The following is a 19,763-nucleotide window of genomic DNA, read 5'->3' on the forward strand; positions in this document are numbered from 1 at the left end:
CACATGTTCTTAAGCACCAGCAATGGAAATGTTCACCTGTGTGCAGAGCACTGTTCTCCAACTACACACACAGCTCAGAGATGTCCCTTTAATTTTTGCCATTGGAGTCCAGTTCTCTGGAGAAGACTTACTCACTGTTTTCACAGCATTTGCCCCTGTCATTCAACATGATTTTCCCAGTGAAAGTCTCCCCTGATTCCCCTTCTGCTTTGATACAGCCAAAGTCTTTTTCAGTATTTTCTCCTCCATTCTTTTATAATATTTTTCTTCTTTGGGCCCAATACCATGAGGGGTAAAGCATCTGTCTCACCCACCGGTGTGAGTAGAATTTGAGGTCAGTCATAAATGACTAGGGGGAGAAAGTAATGTAAATGGAACTTATTTAGAACATCACTACAAACTGCTTAACTTTCTACTACTGCAAATCAGGCCTGTACACTCAGTTTCCCTATATACAAAATGGGTATAATTCCTCCGTACCTCTCAGAGGGATTTTGAGATTTAATTACTGTTTGGAAAGCGCATGACTGAGGTGGAAGTTATCATGGAATGGCAGATTCCTTAATTACTATGGGTATGTCTACACTGCATTCCTCTTTAAAGAGAGGAATGCAAATGCAGACAAACAAAATTGCAAATGAAGCGCAGATTTGAATTTCCCGTGCTTTATTTGCATAATCACGTCCAGCCGCTATTTTGAAATACCCTATTTCGAGATAAAAAATGCCGTGTAGACGCGGTTATTTTGAAAGAAGGGGTTTACAATTTTGTTCGTCTGCATTTGCATTCCTCTCTCGAAAGAGGAACGCAAAGTAGACATATATGAGGCCAAACACTTTTCTGTCTGACATATCACTCTTGTGACCCAGCATTCCTGTAAACCAAATGAAATTAGAATGAAACTAGAACAGGTTACTCTCATGTTGCTCTCATGAGTCCATTTTTATATTGCTGTCCTTAGTCGTCCCTAGCGTGGAGGGGCATGTGTAGCATAGTGAAGTATCACATCTATGTTCCTGCTATATTACACTGCATACTTAGATACCAGAATAACCACTCCAGTACGAGTGCTGGCAAATAACCATCCATCCTATGAACCTTTCTAAGGATCCTAATTCTAAGAGGCTCCAGGTTCTCGCTGGCAGGCTCTGAGCATCTTGAATTGCCATTTGCTTCCGTGAAAATGATAAGCACTCAGCACCTCACAGGCTCAGATCCTAAGTCTTTATTCAGACAAAATGTTCCCTGGAAGTTTTGGCTGAGTAAAGGCTGCACGCCTGGATCCTGTCCCATCTGCAGTGATATAACTACAAGTGCATCCTTTTAAGGAGGCTGTTTCATAGCAAAAGAACTGGGGACAATTAGGAGCTGGACAGCAAGGACAATTCCAGCAGTTCCTCCTGTGCTTCAAGAAGGAAAGGGGACTCTTTGCAGGGAGTCTCAGTGATATTCAGTGGAATTTACCATGTAGGTCTGGAGTCCAGGTACCAATTACTTTGTTTAGTCCTTGGCACTGATTTAATTGATGACCCCAGGTGCAGAGCAGTGGTGCACTGTGCCTCAGGACCGTAGTGGGGATCTGTCGCAATCCCAGGCTCATGCTGAGTGTTGTAAAGCTGTTAGGATGTTGCAGCCAGTGAAAGACACAGTTCAGTTAAAGACATACCCTCTCCCTTCTTGTCCCCCTGCTTCATCTCCCCCCTACTCCCTCCTTTCCCCACCCCTTCTTTTTTGTTTTTCTCCTTCCCTTGTTTTCACCCATTCACTGTCAGGAAGGGCCGCATCCGAAGGGCCAATGCAGCGCAGCGTGGCAGCGGCAGAGACTAGCACGACCAGCAGCTAAAACAGTGAGTGGATTTCAACTCCCGGGGGCAGTTTGAAGGCTGGGGAGTTGTATGGATCGAGCATGTGATGGCTTCTGGGGCTGGCGTGGGACTGGCCTGCCATAGTGCCCATGGCAGTGGAGGGGGACCCCAGCCCTCGTGCGGGAGGGGAACAGAACCTACTCCCACACGAACTTCGTACATACAGACAGCCTCTCAGTGGAGCTGAAGCAGGTTCACAATAAGGCATGTGCTGTGCTAAGTACCTGCCTGTCTTTGGAACGCTCTCCCCATTGCTCTCAGGGAGCAGGGAGGGCTCTAGCAGCTTATGTCTGTCACCAGAACCGCAGGCTAGTGTGAATGTAGATCCAGCGTGAACAGACGACGTAAGGGATGTCAGCAGACATGTGGCAGCAGTTACACAGGCTTCACCCCAAAGACAATTTTGCTGTTTTCTTGCATGTCAGTGCAGTAAACAGATGGCACCGCAAGGCATGGATGGAATGAGTGTAAGAGCTGATGCTATTTGTCTCCTCTACCCTGAAGGCCGTGCCCTGAAGCCAATGGGGCCCATACCTAGGGACCCCAGCCAGCTCAGAGGTCCAGGAAAAATGGGCACCCCTGTGCATTGACCCACTCCACCCACCAGGGGCTCCTGCCAGGGAGCAGGAGCAGGGCATGCAGAAGGGCAGAGGCAGTGTGGCCCAACTGCCGAGTGCTTTCTGGAGGCTGTAGGTCCACCCCTCCAGTGCCTGGCTCAGGTTCTCTGCCCCAGGTGGGGAAAGTTAGCACAGCTCCGTGACAGGGAGCTCCATCCTGCAGCTAAATCAGAGGGCTGAGCTAGACCCCGGCAGCTGCAGGGAGCCCAAGGCAGAAGCCAACTGGAAGGCCTACTGCCCCCTTACCCTCAAACCAGGATAGGATTAAAGGGACAGCTCAGGGAAGCTACAGCTAGCTGGAGCGAGCAGAACAGGCTCTGCAGAGCTGAGATGGGGCTGCTTACTGGAGTTGATAGCATGACAAGGAGGGGTTATGGACTAAGCCGATCCGGTGAACACTGGGCTCCTGGACAGAGGTGCTCCAGCCAGGCAAGCAGAGCACGGCGAGCCCCCACACCCTGCCTCCATTTCCCCAGCAGCAGGATTGCCCAGGGGTGGGCGGGGAAGGCCCACTTGCTCTGGCCCCACAAAAACCATAATCTGTCTTTGCTTGAAAGGAGCCTTTTTAACTGTATTGCCCCCTGTGCGCTCACAATACTGTTTGTCTATTCACATTCTCGTGACTGCACAACGAGTGCAGACGTCAGTCCCAGCAAGGCATAGTAACATGGAAGGATGTAAAAAGTTGTTTTAAAGGGTAACCATGTAACTGCTAAAAATCCTAGTGGTCACATGGTTACGCACGCTGCGGGCTCCCCGGGAGCCGGACTGGTGTCTCCTGCCGGCCCCACTCCCGAGGAGTCAGCGTGTAACCTGCAGTGGGGGGCCAAGCCGGGCCCAGCACAGACGGGGGTTGCTCTGGCTGGTTGGCTGGAGCAGCCCCTACCTGCAGGGCCGGCCCACAACATTTTGGCACTTGAGGTGGGGAGCTCAAATGACACCCCCATGCTCCCTCGCTTGGGCCAAAACATTAAAGGTCTCAATTCTGCCTTCTTCCTGTTCTACTCCTCTCATGGCACCCCACCATCTCTGTGCATCTAGAGCAGAGAGAATACAAATGCACCAGCAGCAGACACAATTTTCTACACTCTGGGTCCTAGTGGCTCCCCCACACTGTCTGGCACCTGAAGTGGCCGCCTCAGTTTGCCTCATGGTAAGGCCAGCCCTGCCTACCTGCAGTGGGCTTAGCGGGGCTGGAGCACTCCCTAGTAACATGTGTCTTCTCTGTAGTTCCTTTCCTGTAAAGCCTCTGCCAACTGTGAGCCTAATCTTGGTAACACTGGCCCCTGGACTGCCAGGAATAATACCCATGAACGTGAATGGGGCCAATCACTCTAGAAAGTGCTATCCCAAATACTTTTTGCACGATCAGGCTCCATAGAAATGCAGCACCCCACCGAGAGCGGACACGTTTGGGACAAGTGAACACAACCATACTGGTATGCGCTTGCATGTCCTGTGTTCAGGGCCGGACAGAGGCATGGGCGAGCTGGGCAACTGCCCAGGGCACCAACCAATGGGGGGTGCCTGATGGCCGCTGTAAGGGGCACATGGCGTCCTTTACAGCAGCCATCAGGTGTTGCGCATCCAGCTCCCGCAGCGCCAGCCCTCCCGCGGCGCCGGCCAGAAACGCTGTTCCTCCCACGGCCGTGGGGCCCTACACGGCCCAGCTTGTGCACCAGCAGCAACAGCCAGGTCGGACTGGGCCGCCCGTGTGCCGTGTGCCCCGGGGGAGGGCCCCAGGCTGAGCGCCAGTGGCCGTAGCCAGGCCGCACATGCGCCGTGCACCCCGGGGGCGAGCCCGCTCCCCACGGGCGGGCCCACGCATGCACCATGAGCTCGGGGCACCAGAATGCCTCGGGCCGGCCCTTCCCGTGTTAGCGTGGCATCCCAAACACCCTCACACATTCTTCCTTTGGCTGCACTGTCATTGCAAATGGCTCTGTGCTCATAATTGTACTAACCATCTGCACATCGGTTGCTTTTCTTTTATTGATTTTGTTTTCCAGTGGTAATAACATGCAAATGAACAGATTCCCTTGTCATATCTCATGCCATTGAATAATGCAGCCATCCAATAATATCAACATATTGGCAAATAAAAAGAACAAGCTATTCTGAGTATTGGGGGAAGGGGAGGGCTGTTTGCTTAGGGCACATGTACACTACACAGCTTTTAGCAACAAGGCATTGTCGACACAGCCCTGTCACTACAAGTTAGTACTTGTGAACAGTTTGTCCGCACGTTTGCTGCCAAGGTATTTCTATCCCCCAACAAGTGGGTTTTGCTTTGTCGGCAGGAGATTCCAGTCACCTCCAGTGTCCCTTCCTGTGACCAGATCTGAGAATTATCGCCTCCTTTCCCCATCTAGCACTGTCTTCTGGGGGTCCCTCATAGTGTAACCCCTCTCACTTGACTAACAATGCTCCTTCTTCATGACTCAGCCCTGCAGCCAGGTCACTAGATAGTCCTCCACCTCCAGGGCAGGAAAGTCCCAGCAGACAATGACCACGTGCCATTTTGGGCAGCCTTCTGTTTTAACTCCAGGTCCTTGGCAGCTTTGCCAGTGGCCGGTAGGGGAACCCAGGCCCACTCACTGTTCCAGGTTCCAGCCCTGGGACCCTGGGACTAGCAACATAAATCTGCTCAGTCTGAGGCTCTGTTGCCGTCCCTCGGCTCCTTCCTGCCCCATTTCTCTAGCTCAGTGGCGGACAATCTTCAGTCCAAGAGCTGCATGCAGCCCAGCAGAGTTCTGTGTGTGGCCCACAAGACATTTTGTTTACCATTGCCCGCACACGGGGCTGCCAGGTTCTCCTGGTTTTCATCCAGGTCGGGTTTTTTCCTACTTGTATTGCAAAAGTGGCCCACATGTAAAGCAAGGGCACGTGAAGTGAGGTGCATGCTGATTGCACATAACACTGTGAGAGCCCTACGCTCCCTCTGCAGCCTATCAAAGTGCTGCTACTGTTCGGTCAGCACACAGCAAATTCTTGGTATAAAAGTGCAGTTAGTGAAACTGCCCTTTCCCAGGAGACTGTCTTGGCAATAACAATCTTGCAGCCCACTGAGATGAAGGAGAGTCACTTCTGCAGCCCACTCACTAGCCTAGGTTGCCACTCAGTGCTCTAGGTTCTTGCCTATCTCTGGATTTATCACCAGAGATTCCTCCACTCTCTCTGGCTACTTTACCCTTCTAAACCTCGCTATATTCCTAGTCCAGGGCAGAACCAATAGAGCTTTCTCTTCCTCCTAGATTGCCTCCTTGCCCCTGACAAACTTCATTCCTCTTTCAGCAGCAACTGATGACCTCATCCCCACAGCTTCCTTCTATTTGCACTGCCTGGCTTCCTATGGCTAGCCCAGCTCCTGGACTGCATCTGCCATTAGGCCTTATCAAGCCCTGTTTCCATACCAGATGCAGCATTGTAAATTAATGTGTCCCTTCTGACCCCCATCAACCCATTGAGGGCATGTGTGGCATAGACATCCCATCCCAAGTGCTCAGATATTATGGTGATGGGAGCCATATAAGTCACTTATGGTATGTCTACACTGCCACCCTAGTTTGAACTAGGGTGGCTAATGTAGGCATTTGAACTTGCAAATGAAGCCCAGAATTTAAATATCCCAGGCTTTATTTGCATGTTGCTGGGCGCCGCCATTTTTAAATGCCCCATAGTTTGAACTACCTGCCTGCGGCTACACATGGCATGGACTAGGTAGTTCAAATTAAAGCTCATAATTCGAACTACCATTATTCCTCCTGAAAGGAGGGCATTTAAAAATGGCAGCGCCCAGCAACATGCAAATAAAGCCTGGGATATTTAAATCCCGGGCTTCATTTGCAAGTTCGAATGCCTACATTAGCCACCCTAGTTCGAACTAGGGTGGCAGTGTAGATGTACCCCTAGAGTCTTGGTTGAGAGTTGCACAGGGATATGTTGTCGGCAGAAACGCGCCACGTACCTTACGTGGAACTGGGTCTCTAGATCGCTCCAGGTGTGGTGAACTCAGAAAAGTCTCAGTGGTTTGGAAAAAAACAGCTGGAGCTGGAAAGAATCAACCTGTGCAAGGACCATGCCATGCTTCCTTACCCTTTCCCTTCCTGGCAAGTGCAGCACAGCATTGCCAGTGCCAGGCAAGGAGATTCCTCTAGGTGCAACACAGCAGGATGTGGCCATGCCTGGTGAAGTTATGCAATTAGCCAGGCATTACACTACTTTAGGAGGTGAGAGAGACACATATGAATATGTAACAGGTGTCTTTCTGAACACACATCTCTCCCTTTCCTGTCTGCTTGCTGCCATCCAAACAGGATCTTCTTCTCTTAATTAGCTAATGTTTTATTGAACAGGAGGTACCTTGCTCCAGAAGCAAGAGGTTTAATGCAGAATTGCACACAACCCATACAAAAATGTAGCATTAGAAAAACATAAGGGATGCAAAGTGAAGCATGCAAACATCAGGTACTGAAAAGGTCAAGACTTCTTGTGAAACCTTCACTTTACACTCTTATATATGCATCATAACACCGTCTTTAATTATATGATTGTCAGCTATTATTCCTGCAAGATCCATGTTCCATTTACTGCACAGAATGGGGAGCGCTCCGTGAACATTTACTACACACCATCCAGGAAGGGTTTTTCTCCCTTATCTTTTGCTTTTCCATTCATCGCTGCAGTATCTGATATCCTCACACATCTCTATCTGTACAGCACCCCTGTGAAGCCAGGTGGTTTTATTTCCACATTTTACAGATGATTGGTGCATCTACACAGTAGAGCTTAACTTGAAATAAGCTACACAAATTGAGCTATGTCAGTTGCGTAGCTTATTTTGTAATTGGGAGCATCTGCACAGCACTTATTTCGAAATAGAGCACTCTTCCTCTGACTTCCCTTACTCCTCGTACAATGAGGGTTACAGGAGTCGGAGTAAGAAGTCCTCCAGCTTGACAGTATTTCCACATTATTTCGAAATAACTGCCTGCTGTGTAGATGCGGACTAAGTTATTTCAAAATAATGTTGTTGTGTAGACACATCCATAGGGAACTGAGATACAGAGAGAGCCATTGAATTACTGACACAAACCCCAGAAGGCCCAAGCACTGCTGTAACCACAAGGCTATCTCTCCTCTGCCTCATTTGCCCCATACCACACAACCTCTGTAGTGAATTAGGAGAAATGTGATGGGCCCCAGACTAGGTCACTACACCACCCGACTTCATTTATTTTCCAGCCTGGGCACTGAATGAAACAGGGGTTTTGTGGAAAAACTATATGTGATCATGTGACTGAAAACTATTTAAAAGCAGAAGTGTAGAGGGCCAGACCTAAGGTTACACCTTGACTAAAGGAGATTCCCCTGAAGCTTGTAATAGCACAGAAGCACACAATGCAGTGCTCATTCCACTTGGTAGAGAGCAGTGGTACACATGTACACACACATTTGCCAATGCATTATAGTATAGCATAAATTACTAGAGCAAGTAATGCAGAAGGCTCCGTGTGCAAAGCCACTATGTGAATAGAATGCCTGAGTCCGACATTTAGTTATTTACATTGGAAATGATTCACCTAAAACAGTCATGGTAAAGAAGAGTTTAGGCAGATGTGTTGGGGTGGTCTAGCTAGCTATATATAGTCTCACAGAAGAGCAAGGGACTGAATTGAATGGTCTCTCAAGGTCCCCTCCAGCCCTGGATGTCTGAGTCTGTGCCTGGGGTCTGTGGGCTGAGGTAATCATTCTGTTTTGGTGCTTGTGTTTGAAACTGGGCCTGGATTTTTTAAAAAAGTCAGAACAGCTGAATCCTTCCAACAAATTAGAAGACTTTATTAGTCTATGAGCTGAAAATAATGGCTGCCATTACTCTTTAAACTGTAAGTGCTCCAGAGGGAGCAGCCTACGTGGATCTAAAGTGTATGCAAATAGACTTAGTTACCTTAAAAATCCCATGGGCCCTATACACATGATCTACCAATCTGTAACCCACACATTAGAGCACCTATTGGCATCAGTAGGTTGGAGACATTTGTGTATCAGCTGGTGGGGGTGGGATGTGGAAGTTCTGTGAGTGGGATGGTTCCTTCTGGTAGGGTGAGCACTGTAGGACATGGCTGAGGTGTAATGTACTTGGCTCTGAGAGGGCAGCATTAACTCTGGTGACTGGAGCAGAAGCTTTCAGATTGACCCATAGTGTGTGTCGGTGCTTTTTTTGTAAGAAAAAAGGTGCCAGTACTCCAGGCTCAAAGTTGTTGAGAAAAAAAACCCAGAAAAATTGTTGAGCAAAAAAAAAAGCCGTGCCAAGGGGCGAAATGCAGTCGCGGCCCCTTTAAGAGCTGCGTATCCCGGGTGCTTCAGTTTTGAGCCAAACCACACCAGAAAATAAGTGCCAGTACGCCAGAGGGGAATCGCATTCAATTAAGATGGGAAAACAGGTGCTGGTACTCACTGGTGTGCGTGTGGGCAGCAGTGAAAAGTTTCTCCCAGGGGAGGAGAAAGCTGATCTACCCTGTGTTTTACCTCAGGGTTCCCGAGGGAACACTCAGTCTCTCTCTTGTTGCTTTTGAGCAGTTCAGAGGGCGATTCAGAGCACAAGGCTATATGTGGTGATTACTGGCAATTGCTTAAAGGTTGGTGTCCTCACCACCTCACAAATGAGACTGTATGAAATCTATAACCACTTTCTCCCACATCAGGAAGGATGACCCCTCACTCACCCCATGCACACCTCTTCTTCCTTCCAGGTATCATCACTAGGCAAACCCAGATTTGTCCCTCTCATCTGTTTACACTACACATTGCACAGAGAGGGGCAGGCAACTGTGACAGGGTGTGGCCACAGAGGACCCCTTTGGGGGGCTTCCCAGAGTGCTGACATAGCCCCTGCTACTCTCCTTCCCACTTTCTGGGGCTTCTCACTGCCCTAAAACTGTTACTGTTCCGGCTGCACCTTCAAGCCTGGGAAATTTCCACTTCCTCTGGGGTCTCTGGTTCACTCTCCTGGGAATGCCAACCAAAGAATCATACTTCCCTATTGTTTTTAAAGATTCCCTTACTGCATGGGGAGTCACCTGGCCCATCCCTACCAACCACTGCTAAGACTTAAGGACAAAAAGCTATTTGCATATGATTGCACAGACACTGAGGCCACCCTTGATGACTTCCATTCACACATTTAAAACCCATAAAGTATATTCTACTCCACATGTCTAATTTTACACACAAGAATGATACACACCCCCAAATAAGATAAACAGATCCAGTGGATGAACACATGAAGATTGGTAGATTACACACAGTAATTTCCTCAAAGTACTTTTGAGTAATGTACATTTATGTCCATAAGTCCATTTCATAAAGCATGGGGGGAGGGTGAACCATCTCAGCGACACAGTTTGAAACCGAGAAATCCCCTTCCCTGCAGTCATGCGCACAGACATGTCCAATCAGACTGCACTACACAGACCATGCCTCCCCCCAGCTGTCCCACAGCGAAGTACTGTATTGGGATGAGTCGTAGTGCATGGATATGAATGAATCATTTTTCAGCAGTACTGAGCACCCGGAGATCCAGCCAGTTGGTACTGCAGGCACTCAGTATCTCTGGAAACCAAGTCATAAACTGTGACACGGGGTGATGACATGGGGACAATGTGTTGCGTTGTGCTGCAGCCACCTGATATTTCACTGACAGCTTTGCAGAGTCTTGACACAGCAACTTTATGCATTTAAAAAGCATTGACTCTTGCTCTGTAATGATAGCAACATGGCCAGTCCTCTGACACTGCAGAGATAACAGGCACTCACAGGTTACTGAACACTGAAATGAGAAGGTGCTAAGAGGTTGCGAGATTAATTACCATTTAACTGGCTGTTTCGATCCCTGGATAAGGCTGTAGTGAAGAAGACAGAAATGCCCAGATAATTTAGCCTGGTGCTATCTAGTAGATTACTCTGTACTTACAAGATTGCTAGTTACCATGTCATTAGAGTTCTAACACAGAAAAGCCAGTGCTAGGCTTATGAAACACCTTGTTACCACTTCAGCACCTGGTGTCAGAATAGCAGAGGGGTGGCACACAGGGCAGGCAAAAAACCTTGTTATGCACATATTTGAGGGTGTTAAATAGCTTAACAATTCCAATGGAGCAAGGTGGATTTTGGGGGTGAGAAGAGATGCCATAGATGAGAGAGAGGAGACAGATGCAGAATGTCTGGGAAACACAGTAGAAAGGGAAGGAAAGGCACACTAGGTGCTTTGACAGAGCTGTGTGTGTGCTCAGAGGTTTGGACTGGAATAGCAAGTGTTGCTGAAGATCAGGATTATCGAAGTGACCAAAAAATCAAACAAAAAAAGACACTAACTGTTTAAAAGCCGCGGGTTAGGCTTTTTGGCCACATCAGGCTCCTGTTGGCCGATGCCATTTTGCTGAGCTGGATGGCTCCCCTGCACCCAGTGAGTACAGGGAGCCATTTGTAGGGGCGCGTGGGGCAGCTTTGCAAGCCACACTTTCAGGGGTGAAGAGCCGCATGCAGCTCGCGAGCCGTGGGTTGGTCACCCCTGGACTAACAAAACATGTAGATGGTAGCATGAGCTTTCATGGTCACAGCCCACTTCTTCAGATGACTGGAATTGTGCTGTGCCCACGAAAGCTCATGATACCATCTACATATTTTATGAGTCTATAAAATGCTACCAGACCATTCGTTGGTTTTTGCTAGTTCATGGTTTCTGTCCCTCATTTTCACAATCCGAATGCAGAGGGAGAGAGTTTGAAAGAGTATCTTTGATTATCTCCGGTCATCTGATGAAGTGGGCTGTGCCCACGAAAGCTCATGATACCATCTACAAGTTTTGTTAGTCTATAAAGTGTTACCAGACCATTTGTTGTTTTTTTCATTAAGGCTACATCTACACTGGCGTGATCTTGCGCAAAAACTCTTTAGCGCAAGAGTTCTTGCATTAAAGTACTTGGGCAAGAGAGCATCTACACTGGCATGTGCTTTTGCGCAAGAGATGTGCTTTGGTGCAAGAGCATCCTTGCCAGTGTAGATGCTCTCTTGCGCAAGAAAGCTCTGATGGCCATTTTAACCATAGGGCTTTCTTGCGCAAGACATTCATGTTGCCTGTCTATACTGGCCTCTTGTGCAAGAACAGTTGCGCAAAAGGGCTTATTCCTGAGTGGGAGCGTCAGAGTTCTGGCGCAAGAAGCCCTGATTTCATACATTAGAACGTCAGTTTACTTGCGCAAGAACACACGGCCAGTGTAGACAGGCAGCAAGTTTTTGCGCAAGAGCAGCCGCTTTTGCACAAGATCGCGCCAGTGTAGACACAGCCTACAGGTATGTCTACACTTGTACCCTAGTTCGAACTAGGGATGCAAATGCAGGCATTCAAAATAGTCAATGAAGCAGGGATTTAAATATCCTGCGCTTCATTAGCATGATCTCGCTGGCGCGTTACTCTGAATGCCAGCTGTTTCGAAAGTGAAAGTGCGTGCTGGGACGCGTTTGTTCGAACCAATACATCCCGGTGCGCACTTTCACTTTTGAAACAGCTGGCATTTGGAGTAATGTGCCGGCGAGATCATGCTAATGAAGCACGGGATATTTAAATCCCCGCTTCATTGACTATTTTGAATGCCTGCATTTGCATCCCTAGTTTGAACTAGGGTGCAAGTGTGGTCATACCCTAACAAACTAACTCGGCTACCCCCTGAAGGTTTTGATTATAAAGCTCATTTTCCCCTTAGCAACTCACCATATATCTCATGTGGAACCAGTTCTGTCTCGTACACAATGCTTGTAATGTGCGCTTGTACCATTTCCCATCCTGTTTCCTTGGAGTAAACACTGTCCTATGTGAACCATCCATAGTACCTTGTGACGGGGAAGTTCACCACAGAGCTTGTGCAGTATGGCAGCACAAAGGGCTAGTATACTTTGAGACTGTATGTACTAGGGATGTGAACATGTAACCCTGGGCACGGTTAACCGATGGGCTCATCGGTTAATTGCCATGGTTGCACACAAGCTCTTGGTATGTGCAGAGAGCTGGCTTAAAACCTGGCTCCTGGAACATACCAGCTCCTGAGGTGCTGCCTGCCCTCTCTTCTCCCCACCCCACTACTGCCTCTGTATCAGAGGCAGCAGCGTGGGAGGAAGGTGGGATCTTCCTGCCCTCCCACACGCATGTAACCACGTTTACTTAATTAAATGCATTTTAACATCCTGAGTATGTGCAGAGCTACCACATCAAGGATCAGGAAGATAGGTCTCTGCTCCAAAATCTCTTCTGCAACCATGCCTGACATATTACTGCCTTAGAGAGACAGGCTCTCTGCCATAGCACTGTGTTACCAGAAAGACATTAACAAACCCAAAAGGCTTCAGAGCAGAGCAGCAGAAATGATGAGGGGCCGTTGATTTATGAAGAAAGAGTAAAAGGCCTAACTATGTTTAGCATGGCTAAGCAATGATGAAGGGAAAGGTTATAAGTGTGGAAATATTGGAAAGCAGCGTGTTTTCAGAAGTGTCGGAGGAGTGCTATTTAGGGCTGTACATGGAAATTATCACTAAGAGCAATGGGACTGAGACAGGAAAGGGAAAGGCAGCCTGAATATCAGGAAATCTTAACAGTAGATGTGTTTGCCTGTGGAGTGTTTGCATATGGGAAGCAGTGGAAGCCCCTTTGGGATATTCAGAACTACAGCCATCAAAACACTAAAAAATGTCCTTCGAGTTAACTGCCCTCCATTCACAAAGGGATGATAAACTGAGGCCAGGTCTATACTACCAAGAAAATCGACCTAAGACACGCAACTCCAGCTATGAGAATAGCATAGCGGGAGTCAATATACCTTAAATTGAATTTCTGCAGTGTCCCCACTGCAGGAGGTCAATGGGAGACGCTCTCCTATCAACTTTCCTTACTCCTCACGGCTCGGTGGAGTACCAGGGTCGACCGAGGCACCAACAGTGGTTGATTTAGTGTGTTCTTATAAGACCAGCTAAATCGAACCCTGGAAAATTGACCTCTGGAGTGTCGATCTCCAGGTAAGTGTAAACCTGGCCTCAGTGGGATTTAAGAAGTATATTCCAGTTCTAACTCCTTCGATTCAACATCTTTTAGTTTGGTGTATAAATGTGTGGCCAGTGTGTGTTTGTCCAAGTGTATGATACACACATACAAAAAAAATCTGGAATATAAATCTGGGGTCAGAGCTGCACCTGTTAGAAGTCAGAGGCAATTCAATGAAGTCAGCTAAATCTCTGGCTCATAATTTTTAAAGATAAATAGGACCCTACCAAATTCACAGTCCATTTTGATCAATTTCATAGTCATAGGATTTTAAATGTGGTATATTTCATGATTTCAGCTATTTAAATCTGAAGTTTCATGGTGGTGTAATGGTAAGGGTCTTGACCAAAGGCAGTTGCAAGGTTTTTATAGGGAGTTGCAGTACTGCTACCCTCACTTCTGCACTGCTGCTGGCAGCAGCGCTATCTGCAGAGCTGGGCAGCTGGAAAGCAGCAGCTGCTGGCTAGGATTGCAGCTCTGAAGGCAAAGACACCACCAGCAGCAGCACAAAAGTAAGGATGGCATGGTATGGTATTGCTACCCACAGCAGCGGAGTTAGGGCAGGGCGAGTGGGGCGGCTGCCCTGGGCCCTGCGCTTCCCGAGGCCCCGCGCATGCGCCTTGGCACCATGGCGCATGCGCTGTGTCAAAGGGGGGGCCCCACGAAATTTTGCTGCCCGGGGCCCCGTGGCGCTGCCCTAGGCCCCGCGGCACTCTCATCCGCCCCTGGCTACCCATACTTCCGCACTACTGCTGGCAGCACTGGGCCCTAGTCAGCAGCAACCACTCTCTAGACATCTAGCTCTGAAGGCAGCAGTGCAGAATTCAGGGTTGCATGGTATGATATTTCCATCCTTAATTCTGCACTGCTGCTAGTGAGGAGTTGCCTTCAGAGCTGAGCACCTGCTAATAGCCACGGCTCTCCAGCTGCCCAGCTCTGAAGTCTGTGCAGAAATAAGGGTGGTGATACCACAACCCCCCTAAAGTAATCTTGCAACCCCCCCGGCAACTCCCATTTGGGTCAAGACCCCCAATCTGAGAAACGCTGTTCTCCTCCATGACATCTGTGTAGTTTAGAGTAAATGCACACAAAAGACTAGATTTCACAGAGGGAGGCTGTATTTCATGGTCTGTGGTGAGTTGTTCATGGCCATTAATTGGGTAGGATCCTAAAGATAAACTTCTCCACTAAGTAAGTGACTTACTAAGGATATAAGATAGGAAGAAATGATGCCTTATGCATATCTGCATTGTGTCATTCATCCCACCAGACACAGCTGAACATTAGCGGTTTCTGTATTTCTCTCTCTCCTTCCGTCCTTCCTCTTGTGGCTAGCTCTAATGGAGAGATGGTGTCCAGAGAGACTTCCGAAAGATTCATCTGGTTAAGACAGCTGACTGTCCAGGGGCAACACAGGCTTCCAGCAAAAGCTTTCATTTCTGTCCCACAGGAGGGTGGGTTTAGCAAAATGTATCCCTTAGGGACTGAATGGTTCAGGGCCTCCGGTTGGCTTCAGGAAAGGGAGCTGGTGGTGCAGGAGATGTCAGACAGCAATATTTGAAATGGGCATTTAGTTCTTTCAAGCATTAAAGGCCTTTAGGACCCAGCCATCAGCAGATGCCTGGGTTTAGAGGAGGTCTATATGTTCCTCTGTCAAATAAAGTGCAGAAAAGTATTTTAATAAAAAGACCATTAGGACAATCAGGACAGTGGTGTCAGGTCTACACTAGACCCAGAAGGTCGGCTTAAGGTACACAACTCCAGCTATATAAAATACTTATCTGGAGCTGGCTTATTTTAACCTGAGCTTGGCACCATCTTCACATTGGGAGGCCAATGGAAGCAAATGCTTCCATTGGCTTCTCTTACTCCTCATGACTGTGAGTAGTACAAGCACCAACTGGAGCCACCCTCAACGTTTGATTTAGTGGGTCTTAACTAGACCTGCTAAATCAAATGCCAGAAGACCGATCTCCAGCATGGCAAGTGGAGATGTGGCCTGGGGGTGCTTTCTATTGAGAAGTTCTGGACATACCACCAATCAGAAGAGTGAACTGCAAGTCACTCCAACACTGATGACAAATGCTTGGATAGAAAGGGAGAAGATGTGGACAAGCTAATTCAAAATTAGACTCTTACTTTTTCCAGAAACAAGTCCCAGATCCATCCTTGGTGTGGGCCACTGCTCCCCCTAGTGGTGCTTTGAGCTCTCCATTTTTCTTCTTATTCTCTCTTGTATCCCACTCAGCTCCAGCAACCATCTCCATCTGCTTCCACTTTTCTGGGGGTGCTGAAACCTCCTGCAGCCTCTTGTTCCTGTGCCCCAGTAATTTGGCCCACACATTATATTCATCTGGAACTTGCAAGAAAAGAGCTCCATCCAGTGCAGCACACCTCACCTTGCTGGCCTAAGGAAGTGCAGCCAATAACATTGTCCATAAAATCACTGCATCACCAGTGTCTAAAATGTGTGTGCTCCAAAACCCCTCTAGCAGTGCCTTAACTCCTAGGTCTACCTTCCTTGTGCTCCTCTCTCACTGATGAATGTCAGAGCAGGCTTTGCTTCTCCAATGGCATTGACTAGTACTAGTTTGATCACATCCTTAGTGGGTGCGGTGTTGCATTCCTGAAAGCTGAGATCATTACTCTGACCTGGGAGGTGGTGTGTTTGTTTAACATGGCGTCTGAGGAAGTGGGTCTGGCCCACGAAAGCTCATCATCTAATAAACCATCTTGTTAGTCTTTAAAGTGCTACATAGTCCTGTATTTTGTTTCTGGTACTTGACTAGGCCAGGAAGCAAAATATTTCTTTGATGTTTTCATGCTGAGAACCCACTGTTCTAAACCAGACTGAGAAGCTCTTCCTAAGGGAGGGGTGAAAGCACCATCACCTGGGAAGTTTAAATGGACTAGAGAAGACAACGCATTAGCAAAGGTGCAGTGAGTAAAGAACTGTCCTGTATTGGCCCACAAGAGAGAGACTAAATGTGACAGAATGGATTTTGATAAGATGGCCCTCATTTAATGCTACTATCTAGATATATTTCTAAAGGATCAATTTGGGGAAACACTAAATCCCCATATTGTAGGCTAAAGTTAGTGCTACACTTGCAGCACAACAAGGGACAGATTTTTTTAAATGACTTCAATTTTTATACATGCTTTGGTGCATCTCTTCTGTTTGCACACACTATTTAGAAAACTGCACATGCAGTTTAGGTGCACAACTATATGCATGAGTTATGTGTGTGCAGTTTTTAATGTCTGACCCTGTGGGTTGATTAAGTTATTATGGGTGGGTGCAGTATCTTCCAAGGACAAGAAGCAATAAACTTAGCAAGGGAGAATTAGGTTGGACATTAGGAAAACATTAACTATAAAGAGAGTTAAGCCCTTCAATGGGTTACCTAAGGAGATTGTCCAACTTGTTCTTAAAAAGATGCACAGGCAACTGTCAGGGATGGTCTATGGGAGCTGCCTGGGCCATGCTTTGCACGGCAAGTGGGGGTGCAGCAGGAAGGGAACACAGAGACACACATGGTCCCAGCAGCTGACCGCTTTGAGTGTCATGTGAGGGTGCAGCAGGCGGGAAGCCTACTTGAGGGTCCCGCTGGGCTGCTGGCTGGGACCTACCTAGGATAAGCACTTCCTAGCCAGAGCCTACACCTGGCATCCCACCCTCTTCTTTTCCTAACTCCATGCCCCAGGTGACAACCCAAACCCTCTGAACCCCATCCTGCACAACTAACCCTGGTCACAACTTCCTCCCAGATCCTGCATCACTCCTACACCTCTCCCCCAGGTCAAAATCCTCCCTTGCACCCATACCTCCTCCTGGATCCTGCCCCAAGTCATAACCCCCTCCTTCACCCTAACATCCTCTCAGACCCCACGCCTCCTCCTACTCCTCAATTTCCTACTCGAAGCTCCCTTCTGCACCTAACCTCTATCCCAGAGTCCACATCTCCTCTATTAACAAAGAAAAGTGCAGCCCTTGACCACTTACTAAATTCCCGAAGTGCCCCCCCCATCAAAAATTATTGCACACCCCTGAGCTAGATGACATCTTCTTGAAGTCACTTCTAACCATACATTTCTATGCTTCTGTGATGTTTCGTTGCAGCATGATAGTCTGACATCAGTTATAGTACAGGTGGGTTCAGTACAGAGGACAACACTGGGAGCTTTCAGGGGACCCTCTAGAGTAGCTGTTGCACATACAGAAAGGGATTTTTGTATCATTGGATTCCCTTGGCCTGCCTTGTATTACATTTCTGTCTGTAAGCTGCCAGGACATTTCGGTCTCTGGGTACTGCCAGGCTTGAGCTCAGTGAAACTGACATTAATAGGAAATAGATTTCCAAACAATCAACCCTAATGAATTTTGAATATTATTATGATTAATGCCAAGGAAGTTGAACTGATTATCCAGTATCCAGAAGTTAAGTAATGGAGCCTTGTCTAAATCATGTATACTCTTCAGGCAGGAGTGGATCTGGCTGCAGATGAAAAATGGGCATGATTTCTCCAGCGAGGGTATCATGGGCAGGACAGAGAGAAGGGGTAATGGAGAGGAAAGATTAAGAGATACCAAGATGACACCATCTTTGCATGTAGAAGCAGCACATGCAATTTGTTTAACGCTGTAGTTTTTTGAACATCGTACTTCCGACCATTTTGTGAGTTTACTTGCAGATTACTAAGCAACTATCTATTGGCATAACACGCCCCCTAACTTCGTGCCTCAAGATGATGCATGTAGAAATAGAAATGTGTTGAAGACATTGCTTGCAGCCTGCTGTTTTGACTTAGCACCCATCTTTTTGATTCGTTGTTGATCTCTGACACACCCATCACTGTATTATCAGGTCACTATCAGGTTGCACCACAACACATGACGTGATGATGTGCCAGCATCAAAACATATGCGCTTTTATGATCGTATAGATATGGGAGAATTTAAAATCAGTCTGAGGGCTGGTAATACGCTGCCCAAAAGAAATGTCAGTTTGGCCGCATGCCAGAAATATTCTGGGCAAGTGAAAAGCAAAAGAGAAGGTATGTTGGAGGGGGTTGGATAATTTCAAGTGTAGCCAAAATGTTGACTTCTCCAGTGTCCGTTAAAGGCCTGCTCATCACTAAATCTTGGGGGCTGACTCCAGACACTCATGCAAATTTCCATCTTCATCCAAGTAGCTTGAGTTTCTCAGCACATGATGGAGAATTACACACTGGGACCTGTAGTATCTTGGGACAATACTGACATGTGCTTAAGATTTATAGGGCCCTGTGCAGTACTATTAACCTTGTGCCCCTATTTCCGACCATAGCTGAAGGAGGGGGATGGCCATTTTTGAGAAATATAATTTTATACTTTTCAGCAATGCACCAATGAAATGTTTAAAGCAAATTTTAAAGTAAGGTCCTGTGTCGACTAACACAGTAAATTCAGAAACTGACAGTATATCCCCAGGGTTGGCCAATGCCTGTTAAATGGCTTCATGACCACTTGAATGGCTCTTTCACAGGTTTCGTGTTCTGCTAATCGGTCTGACAGGCTTGTTCACTTTTAAGTTCACTGGATCCTTTCCAGAGGAAGCAGACCCACAGGACAGGGATAGGAAGAAGCCAGTGGGTGAACATTAAGACCTAGTGGCGCCCCAAATTTTGATGTGCCCTATGCAGCTGTATATTTTCTGTCTGGGTAAGAATGGCCCTGGGTCAATATGGAGCATTACATGCTGGTATCGGGAGCTCCCATGGGCCACATCTCTTCATTGGATACAGCTTGAAGCCATTCCATTAGGTCCCTCTTTTCATCTGTGCAGCCTGTTACTGTGCACAATTTGGGCAGAGTCTGGGGCCTGGTGTCTCTAGTCGTGGATGTGGTTATGAGGCTGGTAGCACTGCGGTTGGTCTCACTGAGCACTTTGCAAACCAGAGCTGAGAACGGCTTTCCCTGCAGCTACTCCAGATATTAGGCTTGTGGCCAGGTCATGCCGATACCATTTGCATGACCAGCTGCTTCTCAGCTGAACAACATATGACCTTAAGATGTAAAACTCCGCACGTGCTCAGAAGCTACTATTTCTGAGGCATCAGTTTGGAAGCCAAAGAGAAATGCTGTGCCTTGCTCATTTGCACATTTGAATATGACAAGCCTAGTTCCGTCATAGCAGCAGGTGCTGATGT

The 19,763-nt window shown here is 47.6% G+C and overlaps 1 protein-coding gene across 2 annotated transcripts in view; it reads left to right on the plus strand.

Moving 5' to 3' along the window:
- The window catches only part of NTRK3 (neurotrophic receptor tyrosine kinase 3), a 390,761-nt gene that overhangs the window by 336,363 nt on the left and 34,635 nt on the right, over nucleotides 1–19,763 (plus strand). Inside the window, exon 16 of one of the 2 annotated variants that reach the window (XM_075897044.2) lies at nucleotides 1,773–1,847. The exons of the other annotated variant lie outside the window; for it this stretch is intronic. Coding sequence (XP_075753159.1) covers nucleotides 1,773–1,847 — 75 coding nt within the window. The remainder of the gene's footprint in view (nucleotides 1–1,772; nucleotides 1,848–19,763) is intronic. 2 annotated transcript variants of the gene reach the window in all.

This window comes from Pelodiscus sinensis, chromosome 14, assembly GCF_052426305.1.
Source record: "Pelodiscus sinensis isolate ZL-2025 chromosome 14, ASM5242630v1, whole genome shotgun sequence".
Taxonomy (NCBI): domain Eukaryota; kingdom Metazoa; phylum Chordata; order Testudines; family Trionychidae; genus Pelodiscus; species Pelodiscus sinensis.